The sequence below is a fragment of the Miscanthus floridulus genome, chromosome 1, assembly GCF_019320115.1.
Source record: "Miscanthus floridulus cultivar M001 chromosome 1, ASM1932011v1, whole genome shotgun sequence".
NCBI classification, from domain to species: domain Eukaryota; kingdom Viridiplantae; phylum Streptophyta; class Magnoliopsida; order Poales; family Poaceae; genus Miscanthus; species Miscanthus floridulus.
Window position 1 is genome coordinate 1,485,530 of NC_089580.1, and position 20,763 is coordinate 1,506,292.

Consider the following 20,763-nt stretch of genomic DNA (forward strand, 5'->3'; position numbering starts at 1 on the left):
GTAACATGATAATATGTTCCCAACAAGTATGAAGGTACGAGTTCTGAATCTGCTACTCAGTTGGAAGCAGCATATGCCCGTGCATTTTGAGTGCTTTGTGTTCTATGTTTCTCAGAGCCTTTGCGTGCTGTATATGGAAATAACTGGATCTGCTGTGACCAAAATTATGACTCTTTCGCTGTTAACTGAAGTTCCTTGATGCATTTGTCAAAATCTGTAAAAGCAGTAGCACATGAAATGCTGTTCAGTAATCGGATCCAATCCGCCTGATAACTGCAAGTGCATTTTTCAGAGAATGCACCCACGAGTTGCTGACGATGTCCAATTCTTTTGGGGGATTGACATGTGAGACCACGAGCTCGGTTTGATGCCTCACGATTGTTCTGTGCACAGCTTCCAACTCCTGATCAGTACTTAGTTAATTCTTTATAGCGAGTAGCGAAAGCGCGAAAACCATTGGGAGTTCATTTTATACGGAAAACGAAATGGTAATAGAATGCTCTGTACTTTCGTACAACATACAGGTCGTTCGTACCTGCTCATACAACATCTTTGGTCAGAGTATGCAGCCTGTTCGGCTGGTGCTGATACGATCGTATACGATCGTAGATTATTACTGCTGGCTGGTTTAGTGTGAGAGAAAAATATTGTTCTAGCTGGAAATTTATGATCGTTTACGACCAAGCGAACAGGCTGATGATTGTTCATCTAGGATGTGAACATCATTGCAAGCGTCCAATGAATGCCCATGATGCATGCATTGGATTGGAAATATGATTTTTGACTACCCACTGCTACATTGCCCAAATATTCCTATTGTAATCTTGTTGATTGAGATGAGCTGGCCATCATTTTTTTCCATGGGGACTACAACCATTTCATCACGTAAGATGGGTATGGAAAATCATCAGATTTATTAGATGGACAGGTGGTCTTTTTTTTTTTTTTTGACAATAGACAGGTGGTCTTTAGCTCCTACCTAAAAGGAGACTACAGGAGAATGGCTTGGTACATGGCACCGAACGACACGTAAAAGCTTTTGATGCACATGATACGGGTATGCACGATATGATATATTTCCTTCACTTTATAGATCTCATGATTCTTGCAAGTTGCACAATCCTTGACCAGAAAAACAGAGCTGCATGGAGCTGTAGTTCGTCACGATAAAGCCACAAATAGATCTCGCAACCACCAGAACAAAGAGATCAGCCTGCCTTACAGATAGATTGGATTCGTAGGAACGTGAAGTAGGTTCAGGAAGGTGATGAGTATACCTTAGCTCCATCTGCAGCTATTGGTCTGCCCAACCAACCTCATCTGTGCTTCACCCATGAAATTACCTTTCTTTTAACAAGAATCAATGAGCTATCATAGAATATCGAAAAAAAATGACAGCAAAGACTCAAGGAATAATGCGGAAATTTCATAGCGCACATGATCATTGGATTAGCTTACAAGTCAAGAATGATTATTATTCCACGGGCTCTTTGGCCCTGAAATGAGCCTATACAAGAGCTGCTTAGGAAGCAAGCCTTAGTTAGCAAGAGTGAAATCCTTAGATTTCCAGTTGAGAGAACTGCAATAGCAAACTTCAGGGAAATATTTCCTTTTTCTGAGGGGCAATTGAAGATCATTGGATTATGGACATAATTCAGACACAAGTTCCACAACTCCATGCATTGGAGCATCATTCTGCATTGAATGGAACGTCAAAAGCAAATTACATTAAACAGGCATTGAATAAGATGTAAAACTACAATAACTTGGAGGAAACAGATAAAATTGCAACATGCTAAGCCATGTCTCACCAGATATACAATGTCAAATGAGCTAGAGTAATCCTTCAAAGATTTCTCGATGTTGGCATTCCTGGAAAATCAGTTCGGCATTACTTGATGCACAAATCTGTATGGAAACAAATTTTTTTGTGTGATCGATAATAGACAGAAATTAGGAAAATACAAAGAGAAACAACATTTCACTATCATTAAAAACTGCCTGCAATTTTACTACTTGCTATGCATGTCAAGAAAACACTAATCAGCTTAGTTGACTTGAGCAGAATTAAAAATGGTAGTCCCAAAGTGGTAATATCACTGTTACTTTGAATGAAGCAAGGCAATCAAAAAGTTACTAACAGGAATCCAACAGCAATCCTGTTTTCATAGTTTAAACCATCAGACATCCCCAAGTCCCCAATGTGATCGCCAAGTAGCAGCACATTGGTCCTTTTCTTCACCAATGAATAGTCATCAATAACTCCATTTGGATCCTCCCCCAGATTGCCATGCACTGGAGCAGCCATGTCCAAGGCATGCTCATTTTTGTTTAGAACGTGAATTGTTTTCCCTGCATTAGGCTTTTGTTAGTTTCTATCAGAAGACAGGCAACAGCATACATTTTACCCAATGATTGTAACCAAGCAATCAATTATTCATAGACCCCATGGTAAAAAATAGTCAAGGAAAAAAGGGCTCCACCAATCCACAACGACAGGTATATGTACCAATTAAAAGTAAATCTTAAAAAAGATGTCCTGTGACAAGTAACAACAACTCAGCAAGGCCAAGAGTTTCCTTGAGTAAGCAACTAATGCAATAAGAAATGACACTGTTTTTTTTTCTTTTAAAAAAAAAAATCCTATATCCATACATAGAATTCATGATGAATAAACATCACTGCAAATAGAAGATTATGATGATTAAAAATTCACCTTTAAATGCCACAAGACGGCCTTCTTCATTAAACACCATCCTGTTGGAGACAGTCTTGATGTTCTTGAATGATTTGTGTAGTTTCTGCCGGAAGACCTAATGAAGCAGCGAGATGTGTCGCAGTGTCAGTCAGCAATTAAATTCATCACAACATATGTTGAATCATTCCTTTTCATAGCTTACCTCTTCAATTATGTCTGCAAGTCCTGCAGAAAATACCAGCACTGGAATATCTCTCTCCTGAAATTATAATTGAAAGTCTTAATCTTAATTAAACATTCACCAAAATACTTATCAATTAGTTCTTCTCCATCCTGAAAATGTTGTTGCCTTGCCCCAGGTAAGCCCGTTTTGATCTAGCCAAAATATCACATTGTCACCTACACTACACATAGGACATGCAGGATGAAAAAAGAACTATGCATCACAGAATTCTAGGAAATGGTCTCTTCACTAGAAGTTGTTCTAACCTAAGGAGATAAGCATAATATGTTACTATGAACTCATGAAGCATATATGAAATGTGGTGCATCCAAACAAATCTGCAGAGTAAGTTTGAGGATCCAGATGCATAACAGTCAAAGTAGGGAAATCATTTGATGACATAAATTTAAGACAAAACAAGAAGCAAACAGTAGAAAAGGAACAAGGATACTTTTTATGGAACAAGTTGAAACATTGAGGGTTGAAATATGCACAGCAAAACTCACTTCAACAAGACAAGAAGAAGAATTTTGCAGGAGGGCAGGTAACAACATAGCAAACTTCAGTCAATGCTACATGCTTGCTGATAGATATGCTAACAAACTCTACAAGAAGAAATACCCAAAACTATAAAAAAAAAAAAAAACTTCGCAAATGAGCACCACAAATTCAGCCTTTCAGTTCGACAAACTGGTAAGAGCGAAAGAACTGGAGATCAGAATCACTCTAAAAGGAAAAGGACAACACAGAAATAAAAAAAAATATTAGGGTGGCATCAAAAGAAAATAAGGAAGGGAGAAACAAAGAAGGTTTTGCATGCTTCAAACTTCTTATGAAGCAGCTTAACAGTTAATTCTTTTACTTGTAGCGACATAGGTAAAGTTCTTACTGATCTCAATCCATACCGAACACCAAAAAGGGTATCTAGGCATGTCCCAAAAAAGTTAACTAAACATAGCAACAGCAACAATAGAGAAGGCTTTGACAAACGAAAATCAAACCTCCAAGTACTCAAAGAGCTCCACCACACCCTCTCTGAAAGCAATTACGGCATCAGAGACAGATTTTGTGATAGCTTCTAATGTAAGACCACCTTCAATAAGGAGACCATGAGTCTTCTCCCACCTGTAGCACACAACAACTTCAATTGTAAGCGACTCGGCTCCTGCTGTTAAAAATATATAATCAGGTTCATGACTTCATGTTGCATTAAAAATTTAAACCAAATGGCAGGCAACTGATGGTAGGAACCAGAAGCTCGTCAGAGAACTAATAGTTTGAAGAAAACTTTTCAGTTTTAAGTTCTGCTGTAAATGTTTTCACTTTTCAGGTACCATGGTACACAAGAAAGCCCACACTTCAGTTTGTTCAGATGCTGCGACAAACAGAATCCCAAACTATCAGAAATGAAAATATACATAGTCAAGCACTATGCATTTCAAATATGCTTCTGCTACCCCAACTTCACAGATTCTACCGATACAACTCCAGCAATGGGGTGACATCTTCTTATCCATATAAGAAGAATGAACACTGTAAGAGCACACTTCACTCACTGCACCAACAATCTACATGCCAGCTAAAACCAAGATATATTCATTTATTGTGAATTACGGACTTAGTACCATTCTTCCATGAACTTGGCCTTCTCCAGGAGTGGAATGTCGGGGCAAATCTCGATGGGGTGGTAGTGCTGGTACAGCGCCTCCCTCTTGGCGTCGTACTCCTCGTTCCCTTGCCTAAGCAGCCCATGACTACCTGGCACCCACACACAGACACAGATAAACCTCTCAACACATCCAAAATCTTAATTACTACTAGAACCTCCGAAAACTTGTGCAACAGAAGCGAAAACGTACTCTGCCCGCGGGCGCCGTCGTACCAGTACCGCGTGAGCGTGCCATCAAAGTCGGCGATTACCTGAGCAAATGGCAATCTTAATTAGGTACCAAGGAAGCTAAAAGCCACACGGTATTAAGAACGAAAGGGGTGCCTACCTGGAGCTTAGCGTGTCCGGCGGCACGGATGTCTGCGACCTTGCGGGCAAGAGTACTGGGGTCGGCGACGACGGAGTCGGGGGCGGTGGTGGAGTCGGAGGACATGGCAGCGGGGAGGTGGCGGTCCGGCGGTAGGGTTCCGGCGGCGAGAGGCGCGCGAGAGGTGGAGGCGGCGGCGGAGGAGAGGGCACGGGGACGGTGAGAGCAGGGGCGGGTTCGTCATGGGCCGCATTTCTGAATGATGGGCCGGAATCGGTCGGTGGACCCAGCAATTTAGGCCCTGGCAAGATTGTCGTTTAGCCGATTCGTTTTATGGGTTTGGACTACAGCCCAAATAATTTTTCCAAGGTTTCTAAGGACACCTCCAATAATAATTTATGAGTTAGCTCTAAGCATATTATTTTATATTTTAATACTTTTTAGTTCAAATTATAAGATATTTTGGCTATATAGCGTATACTCCCTCTGTCCTAATATATAAGGTGCAACCACTTTTTATTTCAAGTCCTACAATACAAGACGTGCTCTCTTTCTCTCTCTTCTGGAGGCATGTGTATCCATGAAGTAGTACTAGCATTGTGAGAGAGAATTAAATATGTTCCTTCGTATGGACCAAAGGTAGTTTACGCCTTGTATACTAGGATCGAGGGAGTATCCAAGTGCACAGTAAAATCTAGGTATCTAGAAAAGCTAAAATATCTTATAATTTAGAATGGAGAGAGCAGAAGAGAAAGAAAAACTATATATTGATCAAGAGCTAGTCTCGTACACATACTCCAAGATCGTGTAGGTTTGTAATGCGGGGGGTATTCATATTTACGAGAGATGTGCTTGTAACAGTAAAGGGGAAAAAAGAGAAGGGAAATTGGGAAAGGGAGACTTGTTGGACTAGCCTTGGGCAAGCCCAAGCTAACTAGCCCACCCTTTTCATCTTCTAGACCGACACCTTCGCCTTATCCCGTTCTTCCTCCCCAGACCGACCACCCCTTCCTTCCTCATGTTCCCCTACTCCTTCCCTTCCTCTCCCATGGCTGTCCTTCTCTAAATCCCCTGTCTATTGCACCAAAACCTTTGGGAAAACTAGCAAAATAGATCGATAGCACATGAGCAAGAGGAGGTACATCTTTCGTATAGATCAGTCCTTATATGAGGCGTTGATCTATATGAGAGGGCGGCAAGTTAGCGCCATGATCATGAGCTCGAGCATGCACTAGGACAGGACAAAAGAAGTAAGGAGAAAAAAAGGGGCGAACGCCGCACTGACTATAGATGACAATTGAACCCACGAGCACTGCACCTGATAGGGTATAGGCACGGGTGCTAAATCACACACGTGAGTCTCATCAGGTCCCACCCTGAAATGAATAAGGATGAAGTACGTGTGCTAAATCGCACTCGCATGGTTCCTATTAGGGCTCCGAAATACGAGGAACGTCCCATGTAATACAATCATGATGATATATTAACAACATATTTGGCACCTAAGTATCCATGTCTACATGCTAACAATATGTTTGGCACCTAAGTATCCAAGTCTAGTTGCTAACAACATGTTTGGCAGCTAAGTACTATTTTAGTACATTTAAAAAATATAGTGGATGACTAGATATGTGACATATAGATAACAAACTTTGCTTCTTTTCAATTTTCTATAATTATTAATACAATCATGATGATATATTAGTTGTGAGATTGCATTAGACTTGTCTAAATGGGTGATCAATCAAAACCATCGACAAAAAAGCCGAAGTTTCTTGTGGGTAGAGCGTGACAAGGTTAACAGAGACAATTGTTTGGTTGCTTGGAAAAGGTGTAGTAGTCGATCCAACTTGGGGGACTAGGCATTCACAGCTTAGAGAAATTAGGATGGATGCTTTGCATGTCTTGAGAAAATAGATCCTTCACGCATTTGGACTGGGTTACCTATTCAGGTTCCCCATAATGCCTGAGCACTTTTTAGTATGGCTATGGAGTCTATTATAGGCGATGGGCAGAACACCATTTTCTGGTCTGACTGGTGGCTAACACAATTCCAAAATGAGCCATCAATGTCGCACTTCGGCATAGGGCTTATCTCACATCTAGGGTTATGATATCAAGGGTGCCCTCTCTGTTCAGGTCCTCAAAGAGTATCTTCTCTATTTAGGATTTAGTGGATGGTTTAGAGCTGCATCAAGGGTAGCTGATCAGGATCGTTGGGAACTTTCAAATTCCAGAATTTATTCTAGCGAGTCTGACTTTAATGCTCACTTCATGGGAACGATCCATTTTGCCCCTTGGAGAAAAATTGGAGATCTTGGGTTACACTTCAATGCAAAAATTATTCATGTGGTTCCTTGTGGAAAACGGTGTAGAACTTCTAGCCGACTTTCCAAGAGAGGACTTTCACATCCTGCTGCCTGCCCACAGCCCATTTATGACCAGTTCAATGATCCATCCAACACATTCTAGTCTCCTATGTATTCGCACAAGTGTGGTGCATAATTCTCCAACCTTTGGGCTTAAGGGCATGTACAACCCACAGACGGCTTGTTGTCTGTAAGTTTTTGATACCTTACATACAGACGGCTAAATAGACAGCTTGTACAATGAGCCGTCTATTTGACTGTCTGCAAACTATTAAATACATACATGCATCTATGATCAAGCATGAATAAGATCTCCGTGTGACATTTTGTTGCTTCTTTGACACAAACAAGATCAAGCATAAGTAAGATGAACACAAATATATTATTTCTTTTAAACCATCGATTTAATATGGTATATTAATAAATATAAAATACAAGTATATTTATAAGCATCCGATTGTTGCATTTTCAATATGCTGAATATGTGATTTCTGAAGTTCTTCTTGATAGCTTCAGAACTGATACCTTGCAACTAAAACAGGTGACCTTTACCAGGAGATTACCAAGCAGCCAAATCCCAGACTTCAGGATGTATCCATGTAGGATCTTAGCACTTTGAGAAATGTCGGAATACCTTATGAACGAATGCAAATACTTTGGTGGGACATTGAATCGAACACCTAGTGAGTAGGTGCGAAGCGAGCCTTGTGGTGCCGTCAGGTGAAAGGTCCTAATGGCTAGAGGGGGGGGTGAATAGCCTAATAAAAATTTCTACAACAACGTCTAACCAAATGGTTAGACAATTATGAGGCGAAGCGAGTGTTGCACTAGCCTACTTAAAATGCAAGCCACCTACCACAATTCTATTTTAGATAGTGTCTATTCACACAAAAGCAAAGACACTATCCTATGTGAGTGTGCTCTCAAAGACTAACTAAAGAGCCACACCAACCAAGCAAGCAAGCTCTCACAACTAGCTACACTAAAGAGCTTGTCAACTAGTTTGCGGTAAAGTAAAGAGAGTGGTTAGGATAGTTATACCGCCATGTAGATGAAGAACCAATCAATCACAAAGATGAATAACAATGAAGACCAATCACCTCGGAATCAATGATGAAGACAATGATTTTTTACCGAGGTTCACTTGCTTGCCGGCAAGCTAGTCCTCGTTGTGGCGATTCACTCACTTGGAGGTTCACGCGCTAATTGGCTTCACACGCCAAACCCTCAATAGGGTGCCGCACAACCAACACAAGATGAGGATCATACAAGCCACGAGCAATCCACTAGAGTACCTTTTGGCGCTCCGCTGGGGAAAGGTCAAGAACCCCTCACAATCACCACGATCGGAGCCGGAGACAATCACCACCTCCGCTCGACGATCCTCGCTGCTCTAAGCCGTCTAGGTGGCGGCAACCACCAAGAGTAACAAGCGAAATCCGCAGTGAACCACGATCACTAAGTGCCTCTAGATGCAATCACTCAAGCAATGCACTTGGATCACTCCCAATCTCACTATGATGATGAATCAATGATGTAGATGAGTGGGAGGGCTTTGGCTTAGCTCACAAGGTTGCTATGTCAATGAAAATGGCCAAAGATGTGAGCCACAGCCGGCCATGGGGCTATAAATAGAGCCCCCATCAAATAGAGCCATTATACCCCTTCACTGGGTAAAACGCGCTCTGACCAGACGCTCCGGTCATACTGACCGGACGCTGGCCCTCAGCGTCCGGTCGCCCGATGGACGCCACGCGTCATCAGCTTCAAATGCTGTTCGTCAGATTCCAACGGCTATGAAGCTGACCGGACGCTCCGATCAAAACTGACCGGACGCTGAAGGCCCAGCGTCCGGTCGTTTCCAGTAAGCTCCCGAGCATGACCGGACGCGTCCGGTCGAATGCGATCGGACGCAGCCAGCGTCCGGTCACATTCCAGCTACTATGTCACCGTACGTCAGCGCGACCGGACGCAGCCTGCCAGCGTCCGGTGCATTCAGATCCAGCGTCCGGTCAGTTGACCGACGTTGGCATCTTTGCGACCAACTCGTTTTTACTTCTAACTTCTTCACCCTTGCTCCAATGAGCCAATCACCAAGAATTTTGCATCCGGCGCAATAGAAAATAGACATTTCATTTTTCCAAAAGCGCCGAATGTGTTAGCATATTTTCACAAATACCTTGCAAACACCTTGTGCACATGTGTTAGCATATTTTCACAAATGTTATCAAGGGTGTTAGCACTCCACTAGATCCTAAATGCATATGCAATAAGTTAGAGTATCTAGTGGCACTTTGATAACCGCATTCCGATATGAGTTTCACCCCTCTTAATAGTACGGCTATCAAACCTAAATGTGATCACACTCTCTAAGTGTCTTGATCACCAAAACAAAATAGCTCCTATGGTTTATACCTTTGCCTTGAGCTTTTTGTTTTTCTCTTTCTTCATTTCAAGTTTAAGCCCTTGATCATCGCCATGCCATCACCATTGTCATGCTATGATCTTCATTAGCTTCTTCTACTTGAAGTGTGCTACCTATGTCATGATCACTTGATAAACTAGGTTAGCACTTAGGGTTTCATCAATTCACCAAAACCAAACTAGAGCTTTCATCAGGGACCTAGCTGCCTTGAGGGTCTCACCCGTCGACCACCAGCAGAACACATCGTAGGTGAGGGCGACCCCTAGCCTCGCCAGCGCCCTCGTACATAAGCAGATCAGGCACCACAGCGAGGTAGACGCGGGCCTGGAGGAGCACCAGTCTCGCTAGCACCATCGTACATGACCGGAGAAGGGTGCCGCGGTAGCGCCGTTGCCGCCATCGGAGGGGGATGGGGATTTGCCGTGTGGGGTGGATTTTGGCGCATTTCTTGTTTTCCCTACGCGTCGCAGCTGGATCCCTCGCCTCACCGCCTGGAGACGACGCTCCATACAATGCTGTTTCAGACGGCGACAACACCTAGGAGCACGAGCCGTTGCCGTCGTCTCACGAGACGACGGCCTCGCTGTCTCCCGTGTCTGCCAGGGGTGTTTTTGCAAAAATTATGGCATGGAGATGGCTCAAAAACGTCTGTTGTACGTGCCCTAATTGCTATCTCACCGGCTCGCCACAGTGCAACAATGCCATGCGTCTCTAGTTGGTGGTGCTAAAGGAAATCAGGAAGGGTCTCAATTCTCTCACCACTCTCGTGTCCTGAGAGATTTGGAAACACTAGCAAGACCAAACATTATGTTGGTGCTACAGATCATTGCAGATGGCTAGTACAAAAAAGCCTACACGAGCTTCTGATCAGTGTTGAACTTAGAGCAACTGATTTTGCCCTCTGGTAATGTTGGTCATGTTTTCTTTCGCAAAGGGCAAGGTGTGGATTGTTAGTTTTTTTTGTATGTTAGTGTATGTTTGTTTGGGAACTCTTCTCTCCTTGTACTTTACGTTATGTACCCTCTTTTCATCTTAATGAAATGATGCACAATTCTCCTACATGCTCGAGAGAAAAAACCACCTGCGTGGGCAAGGATGCAAATTAAAATTTCACCCTTAGAGGGTGTGTCAAGGACAAGTGTGACAATATTTTTGCAGGTGTTGTCGCGGACAAATATTTGCCTCCACCCACACTACATCCGACCTGTCGCCATTCATATGACTAAGTCATGCTATGGACTTAACCACACCAGGGCTACAGAGTATGTGGCACGACTCAGTCATGCCATTACACGTGGCGCTACTGAATTTGCCACTTCATCTCCACATGTCCGGCACCATCTCCACGCACTAGCGTGGCATCTCGAGTCAACTATCAGTGTAGAAAGTGATCAACACGTAAATATTTATAGTTTTGCCGTACGTTGTGATCGGATATGGCCTAGCACTCAATGACACAGGGTTTATACTGGTTCAGGTAACGTGCCCTATGTCCAGTTTGAGTCGGTCGGTGACTTTATTCCTGAGCCCAGGTGCTCGAAGTTTGTTGTGGAGTTACAACGGAAGGAAGAAAGATGGGGGTATAAGAGGTCCGGTCAGACTCCGGACCGAAAGGACGAGAGTGACGGGAGCTCCTATGTGCGCTAAGTATTCGAGCGTGCGCTCGGTGTAGCTTTAGAGTGTCTAAAGCTAGCAGAGGGTGAATTGATCGTTGGGTGGTCGAATCGTTCGAGAGTCGTTGGAGTTGTCCATTGATTTTTCTAGTTGGGAGAGGGCGCATCCCCTTTTAGAGATGAAGAGGACGGCCTTACAAGAGAGAGAGAGAGTACGTATGCTACTAAGTCTTGTTGCCCACATCGTCGGGTACAAGATGATGGTAGGCGCCCACAATATTGTTGATGTCAGACGCATATGAGAGGTTTTACCGCATTCATCATGTATGGCAAATGACGGCGCCCATAACACTGTAGGGCAAAACGTCGGCGCCCACAACACTGCTTGGATTCTGACATGCCTAGAAGGTTGCAGGGTACCCTTCTGACATGTCCTGTCTATATTGTCTTACAGGAGCACAGGGTACGGTCCTTGGTTTTGCAGTTGACTTTGAGCGTCATGCCTTACTTGCTCCGTATGTTTCCTAGGTCCTCACCGAGCGGACGTCCCCGGTCGGTTGGTCCCAGTCGACTCCGACTGCACCAGTCGGAGAAGAGCTATAAGCAGAGTTTCAGCGCATCCTCGGTTAGAGACGCGGGTCGGAGTCGGAAGCGGCGTTGGTCAGGCCTTTCGGTCGGAGAGGCGGGCCGGAGTCGAAAGCGAGGCCTCCTTCCGGTCGGAGAGGCGGGCTGGAGTCGGAGGCGAGCGAGCGTCGTTCCTCCTTGGCCAGGCCTTCCGGTCGAAGACTGAATCGTCTTTCTAGGCTGTCGTTAGTTTTTTGGGACGGCTCAGGAGTTACGCGTCGTTTCCAACGTCGTCTGCTGGGCCGAGCCTTTACTGGGAAGCAGATCCACGAGGGACCTCAGGTTTATGAACCCGATAGGCATAATGTAGGACATAATCGTCTGAACCACACACCTGTTGTTGCGGGCTTCGACTGAAAATATCTTATTAAAGAACTATAGCACAGCACAAGCTAGTGCTGGTCAGCCACAGCCGAACAAGCCTCTATTATCCAATCGCGCTAAGACAAGTGAGATGACTTAATAAACATTTAGTTTTAGTTTTTTTAATATTTTAGTACTCTCTCTAATCAATCTTTTTTTTAAGTTTGACTGAATTTTTAGAAAATATTAGCAACATTTATATCTCTAAATGAATTTATTATAAAAATTATATTTAATAGTTATTTTAGTGATACTTATTATGTATCATAAATATTAATGATTTATTGTATATATTTGACCAAAGCTAAAAATATTTAATTTCTGAAAAGTGAGAATGATACTTATTGTATAGAAAATAAAAAAAAATCATTTTGCCACGGACGATCGTCCATCCGGCGGCGACCGCGGAACCATCTCACTTTGTCCTCTCCGGGCCACGTGTTCCTCCCAGTCCCAGATCCCACGCCCTCCAAGCGCAGCACGTGCCCAGCGACCGATAGGATCACGCGATCGGCATCTACCTCTGCGCTCGCTATCCAAGCTCGAACCAATCGAAACTCGCCACGTTTCTACCGCTGACGAGCCGGCCTCCCACTCCCACGCTTGGGCCCTCCAAGGCTCCAAGGTCTAAGCGTGCCCCACTTGTCAACGGTCACTACCTTCCGCCGGCTAGCGTATCATACTTCGCTCCGTGCACAAGCGCACAGCACACATCGCAAACCGCCTATCGCACAACAGCGGACTAGAATCGTCCAGTCTCGCAGAATGCAATGCGGTTTTCTGCCACCTTCTCGGTCCCGCCGTTTGCTCCCCGCGGCCGCACGAGAGCAGAACCTGCACCCGGTCCACGATCCCTACACCTCTCGAGCTCCGCACGGATCTGCCGACAAGCTCTCACGAGCACATCCACCGGGTCCATGCGAGCTCCCGGTCGCTCACGCCGTCTGCGTGGCCGAGACACTAGGGGCGCAGGGCCACCAGGATGGCCGTTATTTCTGCCGTCGCCCCCCCCCCCCCCCCCCCCCCCCCCCCCCCCCCCCCCCCGTTCCAAGTCCAACCCACCCACCCATTCCCCAATTCAGCATCAGCCTTTGCGAATTGCGACAGCGAGAGCGGGAAGAGGAAACTCGAAACCCGGCGAGCGGTATGGCAACCGGCGAGGAGCACGTGGCGGCGGCGGCGGTCGAGGAGACGCCGGAGAAGAAGGAGCCCAGCACAACCGAGCTCCCCGCGCCCTCAGGCTGGACGAAGAAGGTTTGCCCTTAACTGCCCGCTTGGCTGGCCCCTTCCAATTTTCCTCGCACGCTCTCTGCACGCCGCTTGCTTCGGGCCCGACGGTCGCGGTTCCGAGGCCTGCGGGGGCCTGCTAGCGCTCGGATCCGGGGGTTTCGGGCTCCGTCTCTGCGAATTCCGCTGCGGGTTTCCCTAACCGAGCGGTCGGGGCTGGGGCGTCGGGTTCTAGGGTTTCGAGCTCGATTGATTCATGTCGTTCGTGGGGGCGTTTGTTATTTTGCTTATTAGTCTTAAGGCCATGTGAACACGGCTATAAGCTTTAGGAGCTTGATTTCAGCTCACTGTTCGTGCTCGCGATTGGCTTGCAGCATCCAAGTCCAACCCATGCGCGAGTGCGAGTATTGTAGACTGCTGTTTTATAGCTCTCGCTATTGCAGCATCTGAGTCCATTTATGTAGATGTATTAGGTCCTCCATTCCGTTGGATTCGGTTTAGCTGATTTTTGGTTGTAGTTTTGTTGTAGCCGTGATGCTACGTTTATCATTTGTTTTTGGACGAACAGAGCATGAACGTTTTTGCACTGTATAAGTAAGTTTCGACTTTAGAGCTCTCGATAGTGTGTTTTGGTTCTTATTTGATTCAGTATGGGTGGATCCTAACATGGTTTACTGTAGCTGCGCCATCTATTTTATCTTATGTTGTCTCTTAAGGAAGCCTGTTCGATGTTCCAACTATGGGCTATCCTCTGGTGATTTGATTGGATTGAAGTTTCTTTGTTTCTAAATTCAGCCATTTCTGGAATTGAAAGGAAATCTATGCTTAATCGGCCTTCTCAGAAAAGCTTGCTGCAGCAGCGCACTTGCAATCACTGTTCTTCTATAGAGGAAAATAAACAGCAGCAGCTGCAGCGCACTGTGCTACTAGCACCGCTGAGCGAGCCCAATGCTTTCTTTCCAACTCCTAAGTCCTAATCAACGCTATACAACCATGAGTTGGAATGAAGCAGCATAGCTGAACTTGACGCGGGAAATTTGAGCTTTTAAAACAATGCCTTTTTTCTTGGAAAGGTGTCAAAACAAAGTTTGTCGTTTTGCCCAGGTTTTCTTCAACAAAATCACGAAATTTCTTGTTGCAACGCATAAAAGTTAAGGGCTCGCCTGGAAACCTCAATTATTCAGACACGAGTCAGATGCGAATAGGTCTAGTTTCTTTCATTTAAAGGGAACTCGAAATCATGAGCTCACCTCAATACTGGCTTTTTCTGGTATGTGGAATAACTTCATTGTAGATTTGGTTAGATTGTAGGTTTTCTAGTCATGTGTTGCTTTTGCTTACGTGTACGACAAATTGCTTCCGTTGTTGTTTTCTATGGTAATTTTGGTCGGTGGATTGCTGAGTCTTGATTAATGTGAGTTGGCTGGCCTGCACTAATGTATTTAGTTCCACTGATATAGATAGATGCTATTAAGAGACAGCGTCAGTGGAACATGGACGCCTTCTCTTTTGGCGCATTGACTCGTGTTGGACACCAGTGGTCGCGTTTTATGCCACACAGGTTGGCAGCATAGATGTCTTCAGTGAAATGGAGGGTAGCACAAAGGATAGATGAGGTGGATGCAAGCAATCTGTTTTGGTACCCATTGGTGAGAGATGGTGTCTAGGGGAGGGCTTATGTGGCGACACGGCTCTAGTGCTTGTAAGATTAAGGCAGTGAGGACAGGTGACTGGTGGCAGCTCTGCGCTTTAGTTCATTGAGTTTGTAGGGGTTAGGTTAGCCACTACAAACGAAGAGGTGGGCTGTGTGGGCCAGTAAATGGCAGCCTATCTCACTCTTTTTTTTTTCTGTTTTTTCCCCTTTCTTTTCCCTTCTTAATCTTGCACTATTGGATGTGTATATCTTGTGGATGTTTAATTACAGCTAGGACTCTAATCTGTTTCCTCTTCTAACATACTAAAGAAGTGGCAGAAATATACTCTTTAATATTTGTTACATGTATATAGTAGGTGTAAAAAAGGAAGATAACAGTAATATTTGTTAGATGAATGTCTGTTCCTATTTTTGTATAGTACACTGCATTGGACACTGCACCTGAATCAGACACTTAGGGCACGTTTGATTCTCACGGTGATCTCGCCTGGTCTGACCTCGCTCTACGCACACAGACAACGAGAACCTTGCTCAACGAAGTGAGCCATTTCGGCTCTCTCACAGAAGCGAGGAGAGTCTTAATGGCACTGAATCCAACGCGCTCTGGTAGAGAAACCAAACACCCGGACTTGCCTGGAATCCTTGCTTAGCTAGGCAGCACAGTGCTGAAGGAAGAAACCAAACACGGCCTTACACTTGCACCCGAATCAGACACTTACACCTTCACCTGTGACCTGGTAACACTGACAACTTGACTAGACTACACCCAATCGATCATGAGTTCATCTGGTCCTTAGCAACATCTTAACTTATATTGACATCTTCTCTCTTGATTTTGGCTCATTTGGTTCTTTGATTTTTGGCTTATTTGGTTATATTGTGTAACTTCTTTGAAATTGTTTTTAGCTGATCTGTGTGGAGGGTTGGTGCGTGGCTTGTTGAGCGTGGTGCTGATAGCCTACTAAGCATGTTCTTTGTTTGATTTTGCATATGCTATTCATTGAAAGGAAAAATAAGCATAATTTGGAGAGTTCCCTAGCTGGCTGGATCCTTCACTTGGTTTTATAATGCTGATAGTACAGATAAGCTCCTGGGAACATCTTAGTTAGCACATTGTTTTCATATTTTCGTCCATGAACTGAAATACAAGCCTTTCAAGATTCATTAGATAGACAGTTAGACATTAATTGCCTAATAGGGTCCTAGCATATGGCGAGTTCAGATAGGGAAGGAATATAGCTCATTGCTGTAAATGCATCAAATGATTATAACATCCGACCTGTGTTTTACATTGGATAGTAACAGTGCCCTGGCATTTGGTGAGGATTCTTTTGTCCTTGCTCATTGATTACATCTTTGGCTTTTGGGATGATTTATTGTTGTGGTAAGTTTCATATGCTTGTTGTTGATTTCTATGTATAAAACAAGTGATAATCATGCAGGACTGTTGGCTTTATTTTTGTTTTGTGTAGATCATGAAATTTTTCTTCTTTTGGGTGTGCATGGTTCTTAAAAAATGAGGACTTCATCTAAAGATATTCTGGGAAAAAGCGGATCAATAGCACTGCGGATATTGGTTCACATATATCTCGCTTGAACTTCTGTAATCTTGTTCATGTTATTTATAGTCTTGTGTTGCAAGAGATTATGATGATTTGAAATTGGCTGGTGGCATGAGCCTTCTCTTTATCACAACCTTTTCGGACTGGTTACATTCTTAAAATTGAATATGGGCCTACTGGCTTAATAATTTTCTGAAGGTTGGCAATAAAGGTCTTCCTCAATTTATAGAATGAACTGTAGTTCTGTCCCAGTTACGACAGTGAGCCTGCTCCTGTGGATGAATTTGTTGAAGTAATTATACTTAGAATCTAGCAGACAATATTTGTTGAAATGAATATACCTGTAACAAGTTGGCCCTTTGCTACGTTGGTCGGTATTATATAAGAACACTACCTGCAAGCAGCTTGAATTAAAGTTCAATTTGACTCATACCATGTTTGATTGTTTTAGTTTCATTGCATATTTTTTATGCTAACTTGTTCATGTTATATTGCAGCTTGCCCCAACTCGAGGTGGACGATTTGAGGTTATTTTTGTTTCCCCAACTGGTGAGGAAATTAAGACCAAGAGACAGCTGACCCAGTACCTGAAAGCTCATCCTGGAGGCCCTGCATCTTCAGAGTTTGATTGGGGAACCAGTAGGGATCTAGTTTCATCATTTCTTTATCATTTCTACTTAGTTTTATCGTAAATTCATCTCTTTTGGTACTAGTAGGTTTCCCAATATTCAATGTCTTGCTGCTCCCTCTAAAAATCTTGTAAGCAGGTGATACTCCCAGACGCTCGGCACGCTTAAGCGAGAAGGTCAAGGCAACTGAGAGCCCAGAGGGTGAGAAGACCCCTAAACGGGGAAGATCAAGCTCTAAGAGGGGCAAAAAGCAGGAAAAAGAAGACGCAGAGGATGCTAATGAGGCTGGAGAAGATGGTGCTTCGGAGGAAGGTAAAGGTACCGATGTGGAGATGAAAGATGCTGAAAATGCTGAAGATGAGAAGAAAGAGGCCCCAAGTGCAGATGCAGCAGAGAAGACTGAGGAAGGTGAAGATAAGAAAGAGGAGGCCCCAAGTGCTGATGCAGCAGAGAAGACTGAGGAAGGTGAAGATAAGAAAGAGGAGGCCCCTGCTGTTGATGCAGCAGAGAAGACTGATGAGAAAGAGGTGGCCCCTGCTGTAGATGCAGCTGAGAAGACTGAACAAAGTACCGAAGGCCAAGCACAGCCTAATAATGTTGCTGCCCCAGAATCTGAGAATAAAGGGGACGGAAAGCCAGCTGAGTCCGAATCCGCTCCCCCTGCAATTGTTGATGAAGAGAAGAAAGAGAAGACCGAGAACGGTCAGGCAGCTGAACCTGCGGTGCCGTCCCTGGCATCTTCAGAGGGAGAGAAGAAAGAGAATGGAGGTGCCACTGAACCAGCAGCCCCGCTTGTGGCTGAGACAAAGGCAGATGCTCCTCCAGCCGTGGCAGAAAAGGAGGCTGAGAATTCAGGCCAGGTGAACACCGTCCCCCAAGAACCGACGGCAGCGAACTGTGACAACAAGGGGCAGATCCAACCTGGTGCCTCTGCTGTGAGGTGCACATAAGGGAGGTCTCAGATGGGACTCTGTTGCGTTGTGTGTTTAGGACAATACCCTACATTTGCTTTGAGAATTGTAATCGTGGTTAACCTGACAGCGCTGAGTAGCACTAGGCTGCCCAGCACTTAGTTACCCTTCCGTTTTTTATGGTGGTGGTGTGCAGCAGGGGCAATGGGCTGGCCTGTGCCGCCTCAGCCACCTTAAGCTCTGTACTACCCGGTGTAAGTGAACTCGTTATTAGCGTGGTCTACATTGATCTCTGGAGAGGACTGGAGGACATAGTACTGTCTCCGACTGTTGTAACGTGACGTTGTGTGTGTTATTGAACTATTATGATCCATAAATAAAGCCATTAGCGTGGCAGGGTCATTCCCTGTCCACCTTCAGGCACCAACCAGATGCATCTGTTTGTTGGCCGTATTTACAGTACTCAGCTTGCTCGGTAGCATAAATTTGCCAACGGAGAGGGCTGGCTGCTGAGCTTGCTCGGTAGCATAAAATTTGTCAAGGAAGAGAGCTGGCTGCTGCAACAGTAGTACCACCGAGCAAGCTGAGTATGGTACTCGCTACTGAAGTGTGCTGCATCAGTAGTCGTTAAGGTTTTCTTGACAGTTTGTTTGGTGCTTGGTGCTAGATGTTCTGTGATGGCTGTAGACCTTAGTTAGCCGTTGCTCGCCTGTTTGCTTTGAAAACGGCAAGGTGGAATTTCACTCTGACAAATTCGCCCCCTCCTCCGTTCTAGCCGTTGCAAAGCACCCAACGGCGCACGCACCTTTGGCGTCTGCGCCCACCCAAATAAAATTATTACAGAGGAAAAAACGCGCAGAGAGACTGATCCGTCCCCTTTGCTCTTCCCCATTCCACTTCCCAGAATCTAGCGACGGCCGGCAACTGCGACTTGCGAGTGGCGATCACACCACACTACCAGAGGGCGGAGAGTGTGCGAGTCAGTGAGAGGGGACGGGACGGAGGAGAGGAGAAATGGGAGGGCTCAGATCGAGGATCCTCAGGACCTTGCAGTCCTTCCCCAACGCCGCCGTTTCGCAGTCGTCCAACCTCCTCCTCGCGCTGCCTGCCGGTGCCGGGCCCTCGCCTCAGCCGCCCGCGACGCCGTGCGGCCACCTCCAAGAACCGGCGCCGCAGGAGCCGCCCCTGGTCGATGAAGCGGGGGCTGCGCCCGAGGTGCCCGGCGGTGGAGGCGATGACGTCGACGACAAGGAGAACGTCTCGCCGGGTGTCACCCCGCGCAAGGCCAAGAAGATGAAGCTCAGCTCGGACCACCATGGGGAGGATCCCGCTGATGGCGCCACACGCTACCGCCGGCCGGACCTCGCGTCCGCGACGCTCTTCGACCCGGACCTCCTCGCCGCCTTCCGCCGCGCCGTCGACGCCTACGCGCAGGCGCTCGAGGTGGCCACACGCCGCGATGACGACGACATCGACGACGGCGACGGCGGCGGAGAAGGAGGGCCGGGCGTCGCGGATCCCCTGGAGGCGTTCGAGCTGCGGTGTCCTCCGGGCGGCGAGCGCGCGGTGGTGCTCTACACGACGTCGATCCGCGGCGTGCGTAAGACGTTCGAGGACTGTGCCCGCGTGCGCCGCCTGCTGGAGGGCCTCCGCGTCGCGTTCCTGGAGCGCGACGTCTCCATGCACGCGGCCTACAGGGAGGAGCTCCGGGCGCTGATGCGCTGCGGGCAGGGGCAGGAGGAGGGCGGCGGCGCGTTCCCCCTGCCGCCGCGGCTCTTCGTGGACGGCCGGTACCTCGGCGGCACCGAGGAGGTCGTGGCGCTGCACGAGCGGTCCCAGCTCCGGCCCGTGCTCCGCCGGGCGCCGCGTCGCGGCGCGGGGGAAGGCCCGTGCGCGGTCTGCGGCGGCGCGTGGTTCGTGGTGTGCGTCGGGTGCAGCGGCAGTCATTGGCTCCATGACGCCGGCGGCGCCGTCGCCGCCGTCGCGGCTGCCAGCCGCGTGCCGTGCTCCGCGTGCAACGAGAACGGACTCGTGCCCTGTCCTCTCTGCAGCTAGATCAAATGGGAGATGGTATGGTATGTGCAGCAACCTGATTTGGGAGGCATACTTTTGATTATTTCGTCATGTGTAAAATAATCCGATCCAATTAAATCGCGTTTGTGTGATTCTAGCTCCCGTCACCAAATCAAGCAGCATATCAGTGGCTGTAGCTCCCGCTCCAATGGTTGCTCTTGCTGCCGGGGAACTGAAGGGACCATTTTTGCAGAACAAGCTGTAAATTGTTCTTTGTTCATCCATCAAATTCAACAGACCATTTATTAAGATTATTGCCTGTGGCTCCACGCTCCATTCTGTTCAGCTCTCGTCTTTGGTTCAGGCGATTTTTGCGATCTCCAACCCTTCATTCTGCAACAGATGACATGGTTTTTAGAAGTGAGAGAGGTGCTAGTGTGGCAGTGACATGCAGCCTGTTTGGCATACCCTAAACG

At 46.2% G+C, this 20,763-nt stretch overlaps 2 protein-coding genes and 1 pseudogene across 2 annotated transcripts; 2 read left to right on the forward strand and 1 right to left on the reverse strand.

Moving 5' to 3' along the window:
• Positions 1-1,405: 1,405 nt before the first annotated feature.
• LOC136470837 (uncharacterized) lies at positions 1,406-5,364 on the reverse strand. The gene is given in 10 exon segments (XM_066468575.1): positions 1,406-1,695; positions 1,812-1,872; positions 2,142-2,352; positions 2,717-2,813; positions 2,901-2,957; positions 3,923-4,046; positions 4,547-4,679; positions 4,781-4,841; positions 4,919-5,033; positions 5,035-5,364. Coding segments are annotated over 10 exon segments (1,029 nt in total). The 5' UTR covers positions 5,151-5,364; the 3' UTR covers positions 1,406-1,641.
• A 7,697-nt stretch (positions 5,365-13,061) lies between these two features.
• LOC136466699 (methyl-CpG-binding domain-containing protein 10-like) lies at positions 13,062-18,701 on the forward strand (annotated as a pseudogene).
• Positions 18,702-18,835: 134 nt separating this feature from the next.
• On the forward strand, positions 18,836-20,622 carry LOC136467463 (uncharacterized protein At3g28850-like). Its single transcript, XM_066466518.1, has 2 exons — positions 18,836-20,349; positions 20,446-20,622. Exon 1 carries the CDS (start codon positions 19,289-19,291, stop codon positions 20,327-20,329), a length of 1,041 nt encoding a protein of 346 aa, XP_066322615.1. The 5' UTR covers positions 18,836-19,288; the 3' UTR covers positions 20,330-20,349; positions 20,446-20,622.
• Positions 20,623-20,763: the final 141 nt, after the last annotated feature.

What these genes read in the sequence shown, in the direction of transcription:
- LOC136467463 (XM_066466518.1), top strand. Translation starts at nt 19,289, where the DNA reads ATGGGAGGGCTCAGATCGAGGATCCTCAGGACCTTGCAGTCCTTCCCC.